The following is a 12,229-nucleotide window of genomic DNA, read 5'->3' as shown; positions in this document are numbered from 1 at the left end:
GTGGTGAGATGCTGTAGCAGACAAAGACTCCACATTTATGAGGTCACGCACGGCCAGGACCATTGAACCTTCAAAATGTCCATCTATATTAAAATAAAGACTTCAAAGACACGCCCCCCCCCCCCCCGAAATAATCTACTATAGCGACAATATTTTAATTCATATCCTGAATAATAAATCCAGTCGCTCTGATTTTAAGTTTGAATAATGGACAGAGCAGGATAATACTAATAATTGGAAAAAACTATAGTTATTATTTGGGTGGAATTTTTCTTTAAACCCACGATGCAGTTTGGCCCCGCCTACCACCCGGCAGCTCGCATCCCATTGGTCGAATGGAAGGTCAGCTCCTGCAGCAAGAGTGCACGTGCGTCTCGGCCAACATCAAGATGGCAGCCTCCGTGTGTCGGTGCTACGAGGTGAGATCATCATATATGTCCTTCATTACACCCCGCAGGTACCCAGCACTCATTTGGGCTAAATTATTTGTAGGGTACGGCTTTGTTGGTCGTCTGTGTGAGCTCAGGATGGCAGGAGGGGTGTGGAAAGCTGTTTTTTATAGGCAGTAAGAGCGCTGGACTGTTGGCTCGACACAGGCCGTGTTGCATCACACGTAGACCGGGGTTCATGTAATGGTACCTGTTTAATCGCCTACGTTTAAATCAAACATAATGTATTAGCATTAAGAGCGAAAAGATGCTAATTTTTTTTGGCTTAAACAGCTAGCAGTTGTTACATGCCAGATATTCAGTGTTTCAGGGCAGCGATGACCGGACGACAAACACGTCCAATATTCTACAGAAATTGATTACTCCTCGCATTGAAAATAGGGGCAATGTGTTCTATCACATTTGCGACCAGTTTTATTATTGTCGCTGAACAGATGTTGTAATCTCTGGAGATTATAATCTAATATTCTGACTGCCACAGTAGGATTTTCTTTGCCGGAACAGAATCACTGAATGATTTTTAATAGGTTTATACAGACGTTAAGTATCTGTTACTTATCAGATTTACTTATTAAATGTTGCACATACCTTTTTTTATTTTTTTTCTTCCAAAACTGGTTAATTATCTGTTCAGGAGTTTATATTATCTTGCATCCAATGTTTTCATCAATCATGTGTAATAAAATGTTGCATATTATCGCCCATTATGAACATGCTGTCATGCATAGGAGGAGGAGCTTAATGTGGAGGTTATGTGGTTGAAGAGTCATCTAGATGTTGTGCGTCAAGCTGAGACGTTCTCATAGGTCAGGTGCTTGGCTATGTCATCGACGAAGAGCGTCCACTGCTAGATGTACTTATCTTGTGAAGTCACGTAGTCGTCGTAGTTGGTTAAGTCAGGCACCTGCAGTTTGTGCAGTCACAGCTTTCATAATTTCTGAATTTCAGCATGAGTATAGTTTTGCAATGCAGCTGATGTGCCGTTGTTTCCGCACCAACAGTGTTCATTTCTACGTTTGTAAATGTCAAAGGCACATGAGGTTGTCAGCTGATCATAAGCTGGTGAATGTGATCGCTCTCCACGCCGCCACCAGCCTAAAAGCCGCAAATGAGGGAATGTCTCATCTCATCAAAAAGATGTTTGTCATTTGACTTGAGTCTTTGATCAGCAGCTGCACAGCTGTTGCAGAGTTTAATACTGGTGCAGTATCTTACTTAAACATGTAATGCTGTTTGTTAATTTGACGAGTCACCCTTATTTCTTGGCGATTAGCATGCTAAGGTGTCTGACTCAATAGATACACCTCAGGTTTAGCCTGAACATCTTGATGCAAATTGACAAATAAATAGGGTCACAAAGCACCAACCCCCCCCCCCCCCCCCCCCGTCTTGAGTATTCTGTAGTCAGTAACTCAAACAAACATCCTCCCATCAGGTACCTGACATTTACTCTCCATTCATCCAAATTTTGAGAAAGTGATCGCATGTAAATGACAATGGTGTTCTTCCCAGCTGGTTGGCCAACGTGCCCTGGCCCTCCGCTCTCGCTCTCTGGTGTCCTCTGTGTGGAGAGGGGAAGCCTACAGGTTGCACAGGAGTCCGGCTGCAGCTGTGCAGGTACAAACAGACCACTCTGATTCTCATTAGAGCTGCGCTGACTTTACTTTTAAGATTATATTCTTTTAATCCTCCCGTCTTTACTATTTAATAGTTGTGGTCTGTTTGCTCCTGTAGGTGCGATATGCGTCAGGTCGTAAAGGTTTTCTGGGAGAGTTTGTGGACAACCTTCGTCAGGAGTTCAGCAAGAATCAGGAGATGAAGGAGAACATAAAGAAGTTCAGAGAAGAAGCCAAGAGGCTGGAGGAGTCTGACGCGCTCCAACAGGCCCGCAAAAAATATGTAAGACCTCCATCGAGTAAGGATTGATTGGTTGTAATTGGATGTGCTTGTTTCGCTCTTGATTACATGCTTCTTTTTTCCTTCATCAGAAATCCATAGAGGCGGAGACTGTGAGGACCTCTGAGGTATTTAAGAAGACGTTTGGCTCTCTGTCGGAAACGGTGAAGGAGGTAAAATACCAGCACACATTAATGTAGTTGCTCCAAAAAAAGCATGGCCTCAGATTGATTCTATGTGTCTGGCCTCAGGGTCTGGAGGAGATGAGTCGCACTGACATCGGTAAGAAGATTAAGGAAGGTGTGGAGGAGGCAGCCAGGACCGCCATGCACTCTGCTGAGACCGTCTCCAAGGGAGGAGAAAAACTGGGCCGCACCAGTGCCTTTAAGGCCATCTCGCAGGTTAGTTTATCATCTGAATTCTTCATCTTTCCAGTCCTGATGAAAATAAATAAACCCTCACACCCCTGTAACACCTCCCGCGTGTGCGTGCTCTCGCTGTAGAGTGTGGAAACCATGAAGAAGGAGATTGAGGTTGGTGAGGCCGGCCCCTACAGAGCTCCTCCTCAGCTACGAATGAGAAGCGATTTCTCCTCTAAAGGAGCTGAAAGTGACTCCAGAGTGTTTGAAGCCAATGAGTCAGTAACTATGCGGAACCTTTTCCCTTAAACTCCTGCTGTATTAAGGAGCACTGTATTCTGTATTAACATCTCTCTAATTAAGCATGTATTTGTGATGCAGAGAAGCTATGGGCGTGGTTCTCCACAAGGATTCCAAGTGGTACCAGCAGTGGAAGGACTTTAAGGACAAGAACATTGTCTTTAACAGTAAGGACATCTCCTGATTTATTAGCTGAGGATTAGTGTCATCTATTCAAGCACATAGAGGATACGTGTGTGTGTAATGTCCTTTACATACAGCAGGTGGCACTAGACACAGAGGATTTAATAGAGGAGTAGCTTCTGTTGGGAAATGCATCCTCAGGTTGTTGACTTCTGATTTCCTGCAGGATTCTTTGAGATGAAGATGAAGTACGATGAGAGCGACAATGCTGTGATCAGAGCATCCAGAGCAGTGACGGACCGAGTCACTGACCTCATAGGTAAAGATGTTCTCACTGCCGCCACGTCTCTCTGGTGTTCAGGCACCACGGACTGTTTAAGTGTGTGTTTATCCTGATCAAACCAATCACAACATGATTTCTTGCATTCTTATGGACTTTGTTTAATGGTCAGCACATAAATATGATCTTGAAAAGCTTAACTTTGCTGTATTTGATTTGCTGTTTGTCTTCCAGGTGGTCTTTTCTCAAAGACAGAAATGTCTGAGGTGCTGACTGAGATCCTGAAGGCCGACCCCAACTTTGACAAAGACTCTTTTCTCAAACAGTGTGAGAGAGACATCATACCTAACATACTGGAGGTGAACACACTCTTGTTTCTCTCTCTCATTCTGTTGCTGTGACACTCTGCCTGTATGACAACTTTTTGTAAAATCTCCCAGAGCCAGACAAGAAGATTGATACGATTCACTCCTCTGTGCTGCATTAGAGACCAGCTGAACGCTAGTTAGCTTAGCACAATGGGTTGTAGTGAATAGGAAGTGTTTGCACACATCCCTCTAAAGTCAGCAAATGGATCAGGGTCAGGATCTTGGTTTGTCCCGAAGTCATCCTCCTCATCCTTTCTCACAAAGTCAGCCATGATTAATAGCAGCGGTTCTTCTCGCTGTCAATAAAAGTTTGGGTTTGAGGTGCTTTATCAAATCACTGTGCTCATTCAGGAAAATACTTCCAGCTTTGTGTCTGATTGAATAGAATTTTATGCACATTTAGGTAAATGCAGGCAAACACCAATGCAGAAAGAAGTATTTTTGAGGTAGGCTAACACTTTCCACCTGCCACCATTCATTGTGCTAAGCTAACTGGCAGTCACTGTGAGCCTCAGCCGCCTAGTGCAAGGCAGAAAAGAGAAGGATATGAACAGTATCTTGTGTGGCTCTGGGGTTTATGGTCAATAATTATGTTTCTTAAAAAGCTGCCATGTTCCTTTTAAACCCGATGATGCAGTTTTAAGACAATGACAAGCATATAACATTGCAAAATGTTAATCGTTATTGAAAGCAAGGAATGGAGCCAGACTGCCAGTCTGCAGGCAGACGTGAAACTCATTTACAGAAATCTATCTATGGACTCAATGACTTAATGCTGATTTGCCCCTGATGAAGATTGACTTAAAGTACCACAGTGATTTATCAGGTGTATACAGTCGAATATGTGGAACTTACTGCATAAGCACTATTATGAAACAATTATTAACAACAGTGTCACTGTTCCTTGCAGGCAATGATCCGTGGAGAGCTGGATGTTTTAAAGGACTGGTGCTACGAAGCGGTAAGTTATACGAAGCTGCCTCAGTTCTGGTTTTAATCAGTTGACATCAGCACACACAGAAGGTGACATCTAAGAGCACAGAGGCACAAGAGGGGGAAGTCCTGTGCTTTTTTTGACAACAGCACCAGGGCCGGTGCCACACCGGGGCTAAGGGGTGCTATAGCCCCATCAAAAATCTGTGTAGCCCCAGTTAAACCCCTCAAGAATCTTATTGAATGTTTTAGAATATTTTTATTATTATTTTTAAATAAAAAAAAACATTAAAAAGTTCACAAGTAGCCATTCTGTTCCAATCCAATCCCTGCTTGCATGTTTGTGCTGCGTCTGTACCCCATTAATGCGCGTGTCTCACACAATAGGAGGGGCAGGGGGCTTTTTCGCACGTTTTGCTAAGGCTAACTAGCCTACGGTCCGTTCCAGTGGATCGTTTTGTGATCAAGAAGGAAAAAGAGTTCAGGTAGAAAATGAAGAGCAAGGGCCAGGGTGCCGAAGAGGGAGATTCAAAAAATGAATCTGGTAGAGAAACTCGCGAACCAGCACCTGAAGGAGCACCAGAGCAGTCCATCGCTGATAGCTGTGCTGGTGACACCCACACTGCTCCCGCTGATTTTAGTCAGTAGCCTCTTGATGAACCACAGTGGCCTCTTCTTCGACGTTATCCAGCCACAAAAGTGGGACTGCGGGGTTGCTTCTTCAATCGTAGATGGTATGAAGATCACAAATGGCTGGAACATTCTATTTCAAAGGACTGTTTTTAGACGTTAGACACAAGCTGTTGCACCTCTCGTTGCGGCTGCACGTCGTAGCCCACGTTATTAATTTCACTATTAGTTTAATCTCTGAAGTTATGATGTTGTGATCTTAAACAATACAGCCAATGCGTAGTTGTTTGTTTTCATTAATTATGCATACAGAGTAAATACACTTGTTGTCGCATTTTGGATGCATTGCCTGGTCATTGGCAGGCACAAGAACGCTGTCCGGTGCTGAATCTGTCACCTTTGCACCTGAAACATGTTTGCCATTGCCTTGTGCCCACTTACATCAGGCCTAACAATTTTGTTGAATGTTCTTCGGCCAAATTCAGTTAAAGCTGCTTTTACATCAAACATTCTTGTGCTGTGTATCTAAAGCTGCTTTTGTTAAAAAAAAACATGAACCTCCTGAAAAGAAATGAAAGTCATGAAAATCAGTTATTTTCTTAGCACCCCCACATAACGGTCAAGCTCTCCCCCCTTAGGGAGGGAAACAATCCTGGCGTCGTGCCTGAACAGCAGTGACGCCATTTTTGAGTGAATAGATGGGTGGAAGCAGCACAGAATAACGTCGACAGCACAACAAACAAGAAGTGGCATCATTGAGTTCCTTGACAAATTACCGTATTCACCCATTCGTCTAGTAAGCTTTCAGTCCAAAATGGTGGAGAATTCTACGCGTCAGTATTGCACCAATGACGATCAATTTGCTTTTACTTCTTGTCAATGTACATTTGGCAGTAACATGAAGCTTTTTTTCAAGGCAAACGTCCAATTCCTTGACATATTAGCAGACGTAATCACCTTCGAAGAAAACAGAGATAGAAGGACTCTGTCCAAAGCCGGTGTGCAGTGCGTGTCAAGTGTAATTTTTCATGCCAGTTGTGTTTTTCTGTTTCTGTCCTCAGACGTACAGTCAGCTGGCCCACCCTATCCAGCAGGCCAGAGCTCTGGGGCTGCTGTTCAACTCCAAAATCCTTGACATCGATAATATAGATGTAAGTGTCCACGTGAGCTCTCAAAGCTTCCCCAGCTCGCCGCCTCCCTGCAAACATCCTCCCAGGCACATCCAGTTATTCTGTAAATGATGATTAGTAAATCAGGCTACTGCTGCTCCTCAGGTGCACTCAATGTTTTCTTCATGTTTTCGTGGTCTGTTTTGTAGTTGGCGATGGGGAAGATGATGGACCAAGGCCCAGTGCTGATTATCACCTTCCAGGCTCAGGTTGTCATGGTGATCCGGAGCCCCAAAGGGGAAATAGTGGAAGGAGATCCGGTCAGTCTGCTTCTAATTACCGGAGTCTGACTTAAATGGCTCAAATGTGATCAGAAAAAGCATTTGTCTTAGTTGCTGGGAATTTTACAATTGATGGAGCAAGCATGTCTTTCTTCATATCAGTAATAATCTTGTCCTGTCTATCATCAGCCAAGACAATACTTGATAAGATATTCTTGTGTGCAACTCTAGCTTTGAACTTCAGAGGGCTCTAACCTCTCCCTACTGTTTCCAACTCTCCGTCCCAACAGGAGAAGGTGATGAGGATGATGTATGTTTGGGCTCTATGTCGTGACCAAGAGGAGCTGAACCCGAGTGCAGCCTGGAGACTGCTGGATATTTCCGCCTCAAGCACAGAGCAGGTTCTCTAGGAGGAGGAGGAGGAGGAGGAGGAGGATGGCAGGTGAAAAGGTCCATCACCGGACACAACAACTGAAAAAAAAAATGGGCAGAGATAAGCCTGGAATATCTGTACATACGATACTCTCTCTCACACACACACACACACACACAAATTAACTTCATGAGGGTGAGAGTTCATGTGTTACACCCCAGGCTGTATTTGCACACGCTCTCATTTCCTGTTGCTACCCAGAGGATTTATTTGGAGGTGTATAAAAACACACGCACAAAGATAACCTGCTCGACTTTACCATCGACATCTGTGTGTCCACTGACGTGTGAGTGTGTAATCTATTACACTGGTTTGCAGCTGCTTAAGTTTCCAAGCGGCATGCGATTGAGAACATCAAGCAAAATAATTTCCAAAAGGATGGAACTAAGACACTTGGCGATAAGAAGTACCTGTGGAGTTTCCCCCTCATGCTGTCATCTAATGGTACAGTCCGTCCATACCAGGCAGGTATCAAAGAAGGATACATGGTGAGAAAAACGGACATTGCAGGACATTTTGAAGAAATGTAGCAACCCTATCCACTAATGTAGACCTGGAACGGCAATCAGCCACTGACACAGCGGAGTGTGACAGTGTGGGGGATCTTGGAGGTCAAAGCAGGTGTCTTTGGGGCCGCATGCACAGTCCATAATATGTAACAATGTTGACCTTACCCTTGTATGTCAGCAGACTTTTAAGTGTCTGCTGTCTGTTAGCACTGAGGAGTACATCTGGTGGAGTTGTTGCAGTTTTTGAGATGAGAAATGCCTGATATGGACTACAAATGCAGGACTGATAGCACATGAATAGCAGTTATCGCTGACTATAAACCTTCCAAGCTTAAGTTTATACAGGAAGTTACTTTCTTCTTCCTCTGGTAACTTCGAGGAAGAACAGAACATGTAATACAAGTTAGCCAGGGCTAGCTAAGCGTGGTAAGAATCTACTCTGGAAAATCAAAGTAGACAATGAAAGGAAGTGGTAATACTTTACAATAAGGCTACTTTTAAAATTTGATGCCAAATTAAGAGCTAAATAAGCACTACTTTGGCATAAGTAACTATTTATTACTGCTCTATTTGATGCTTAATGTAACATGGGGAGCATTATTACTAATGGTTCACATGAACTAAGTATCAGCTGGTATTGGCGTGTATATTTTGTGTGTGTTTTCACAGCCTGAGCTCAATCGTACAACAGTTGTATCATCCATTTACGATTACAAGGACAAACACTTGTTAAATAAGAGAGTCATAGTCCGAACATGCTGGTTTCCATCAGTTCAGTATCTGCGAACGTGCATGTTCAGGTAACAACCTGGAGGGGAATTTCAAAAAAAAAACAACGGCTGGTCCTTTTTCATATTCAGAACATTGTTGATTATTTCCTCTCATGTGTTTAAGCAAGTTCCGATATTCGTGGCGTGAATGTAGTCGGAGGTCTCGAAATCCCCTCTACATATTAGATGCATCAAACATGGGAGCGGGTGGTCTGTGTGCTCAAGGCTCGTCCTCACACACTCACTCGCTGTTTTGTTTCACCTTTATAAAAGTACATTGCAGTACAATGCAACAGCCCTGCAATGAATCCTTCACTTCATGAGGTCACTAAAGTTCACTCTGGCTTAGTTCATGTAAATTGGGGGGGGGGGGGGGTACTCAAGACAGGAAAACACAGTACAGCCTCATGAACGACAGTAAGATACATCAGCACGAGACTGAGAACAAACTGATCATAATCCTGGAGGGACGATGTATTGCAGGGCTGCTGTACTATGTTGCTAGCTATGAACGAGAGTGTGTGTGTAGACTGTAGATATCACAGCTGGGAGAACCTCCCACCTTGCAGTTTAAAAATGAAAGGACAGTGTATTCTATCTATATAACAGAAGCTGGTACCTCCTTGTAAATGTATGAAGTGTGGCGCGTCGCTTCTGTGTGAGTTGAGATGGGACCACGTTCAAAGCCGTCACCCGGGCAGCTTCATTGTTTGAGATTTGTTTTCCTTCTCATGTTGCACTTTTTACATGCGTTTATGTTATTGAAATGTTGGGTTTCCTGTCAGTAATGTGAGTTTTAAAGGAGTTGGTGCTGAATGTCTTGATTGTTATCGGCCTTTATTCTGTGTCAGCACGGTGGTTTTCCACAGCAGACTTGTACGATTGTGCTCTAACACTCTGTCCTCAGCTCATTTCCTGAACCCCGCAAGGACATCCTCACTTGTTAATGTTCCTCTCTTGATGAGGTCAATAAGATGATGCCACAGTTGACCGTGGAGATGAAATGTGCCGTCCTTTTTATCGGCGTATAAGAAATGTTCTTCATGGTCCAACCATAGTAGATGTTGGTGCCACAACAGTAGCGTTTGAGTTTTGCTAATTATTACATAAGATTGCCAAAACCATTTTTCATAAGTTATATTGTTAATTGTTAGTCTCTCTCTCTCTCTCCTGCTCTCTCTCTTTCTTTTCAAGAGAAGAGTGTTACAAATAACACCAGGCTTTCCAACGCTAACCCTACTTCAACCACCATCTTGGACTTTAGTTTTCAAGAGAAGAGTGACATTTTGTTTATAGAAGCTGACTGGGCTCGTTCTTGCTGTCCTGTGGACTGCTGTCCCTCTCGCGCCACCAACAGGAAGAACTTTCAGTTGATGCTGGATTTCACGTGTAAATTTCAACATATTCCTTATCTCTTAAAAATCAATTGAGGACTTTACCTTCTGAAAAAAGTGTCAGCAGGTCACTAAGTCTTGTTTTCAATGGTGTGCATTCATTACGGACACGAACATCAATGAAAGGGGGGCGGCACGGCTCAGAGGTTGAGTGGCCGTGTAGCAACCGAAGGGTCGCTGGTTCGATCCTCACTTCCCCCAGAAGTATCCTTGAGCAAGATACAGCGCTCCTAATTGCTCCTGGTCAGCTGGGATAGGCTGACCAGCCTGACTATGATTTTGTCATTGGACTGAATCCATCTGTCTGTCAAAATCTTAAGATTTTTTTTTTAAATTTGTGAACACATAGATCAGGTGCACATATATTATTCAATATTTGAGTCAGCCTGAGGTGATCGGTTTTTCTGTTTTTAACCAGTATCATGTCCATCTGCAGAATAAAGAGCGCTGTATTATGATTTGCTTTGCCTGAGCTTCCTTCCAGTCAGCAGCTCTGTGTGTGTTGTGTGTTTAATCGTCCACGGGAGAAAATTAAACTCTGCACGCTGTGTGTGGATGTGTGTGTCCTTTGTTTTCTCATTTCAAAACTGACACGCTTTGATAGATGTCCATGGATCTGGCCATTGACGCTGCTTGATAAACCTATGGATTTGGTGGAACGGGGATGACGGATCAGGCTTTAAATAACACGTGCCAGAAGATTCACACACACGGCCAATATCTAGAGGACCTCATCTCACAGCTGTCTGCGGTGATGAATGACCACACGTCTTTAACTGACTAACCTCTGTCAGTTCTCCAGAATATCGCCGAACAAACACAAGCTCTTCTAGCAAAATCAAAGTTATAATTTAGTGGAATTATCTTGTAATTTGAATTTGTTCCGTAGAATGTAAAACCATGTAAGTGACAGGGAGGGGCCAGTCCTTCCTGCAGTGACTCAACTTATTGTATTTGAATGAATGAGGTTGGATGCAGGAAAGCCCTCCGAGGCACTGCAGCACTTTCTTTTATCTACTTTAGTCAATGCAGCATGTATATAATGCTGAGCCTTCTTGATACAAAGGCTCTCGCTATAGTTTCAACAACAACTTATATAACCAGATATGATACAATATTTGAATGCTGTGAAGCTCGAGGTTTCAAATTTTCTCTCCTCTTCAAACTGTGTGTCGTGGTGAGACGTATTGCAGGGCATATTTCATGGTCCCATCTCAGAATGGAACTTAGATGGATTCTTACAATCCTGAAAAACCGCAGAGTCAGTGATTTTGATTTAAAAAAAATAAATAATTCCAGACGTATTTTTGAATAATAAATGAGGAAAGAACAGTGGTCATGAAATTATACTTCACAAATACCTGAAAGACTGCATGTGGTTCAGTTAAGATCAAGTAAGAAGAATCTCTTTAGGTTGACATGGATCCAGTTTAATGGATCAAAAACGAATCCCCTGTGTCACTACGTAACATCTCATTAGTGGTAGTCGTGTATACACTCGAGACATTAGACATGACTTTCTCAGTTTATTTTACAGAGACGTTTCAGAGAATGTGAGGATGGCGAGCAGCAACTAGAGTCCATGACAAGAATGGGGTCAAATCATTGTTGCTTGTTGTTTATTGGTTTATTAGAAAAAGTGTAGATTATAGCTCACCAGATGTAAATGCTAACTGTCATCTGTTGTACCTGGACACACATTGTGCATAACCATAAAAACGATCATGAGAACCATAAAAATAAAGCAATAATGATGAGCAATACTAGCGTATCTTCTTGAAGGACGGATCAGAAACACAGTATTGGACCTGAATGAGAACAATTTTTAACCATGAACTCATTAAGAGTGCCACATTCTGTTATATTTGTTGGTGTGGCGCTACATTGTTTTTTTGGGTGTTTTTTTTTTTTGCAGTTGTTTAATTGATGTAAATAGTCAGTCACCATCCACATAATAAAGTATTTAATCTACCATTTGTCCTGCTGGACAGGAATTCTTCATAAACTGAATATTTGATTTGAAGCTGTTGATGGTTGGTGGTCAACTTTGTCTTCTGTCCTCTAGAAGTGGAATCAACCACCGCTCTGTTGGCTGAAATATCTTCAACTTGAGCTGAGCTCTTTTAGGGAAGACTGAATGCTGTGTACAGATCCTGGTGCTGCTGGAGGAGGCTGCAGACCTGAAGAGGCTCAAGCTGCCACCCGTAGCTCCACCTGCTCACATCCCCGTTTGTTCATCAGTCTCTTCCCTTTCTCTCTCTCTTTATCTCTGTCCCTCTCTTTCCTTCTGTCTTCCTCCACTATCTGTCTTTGTCTCTGCCCCGCTCTCCTGCTCTCTTTCCCCCCAACAGGTCAAAGCAGAAGGCCGTCCCCATTGAGCCTGGATCTGCTGGAC

The 12,229-nt window shown here is 43.1% G+C and overlaps 1 protein-coding gene across 1 annotated transcript; it reads left to right on the top strand.

Annotated features, from left to right (window-relative positions):
- Positions 1-341: 341 nt before the first annotated feature.
- LOC147261382 (mitochondrial import inner membrane translocase subunit TIM44-like) lies at positions 342-10,292 on the top strand. Its single transcript, XM_086203364.1, has 13 exons — positions 342-419; positions 1,962-2,066; positions 2,184-2,348; positions 2,438-2,518; positions 2,597-2,746; positions 2,849-2,982; positions 3,086-3,171; positions 3,354-3,446; positions 3,642-3,766; positions 4,686-4,736; positions 6,400-6,489; positions 6,657-6,767; positions 7,019-10,292. The coding sequence occupies exons 1-13, from the start codon at positions 390-392 to the stop codon at positions 7,136-7,138; spliced, it is 1,341 nt and encodes a 446-aa protein (XP_086059490.1). The 5' UTR covers positions 342-389; the 3' UTR covers positions 7,139-10,292.
- The last annotated feature ends 1,937 nt before the right edge of the window (positions 10,293-12,229 follow it).

This window comes from Aulostomus chinensis, chromosome 5 (assembly GCF_037954235.1).
Source record: "Aulostomus chinensis isolate RoL2024-O1b breed Wild chromosome 5, RoL_Achi_v1.0, whole genome shotgun sequence".
Lineage (NCBI taxonomy): Eukaryota > Metazoa > Chordata > Actinopteri > Syngnathiformes > Aulostomidae > Aulostomus > Aulostomus chinensis.
This window is presented reverse-complemented; position numbering and strand designations above follow the sequence as displayed.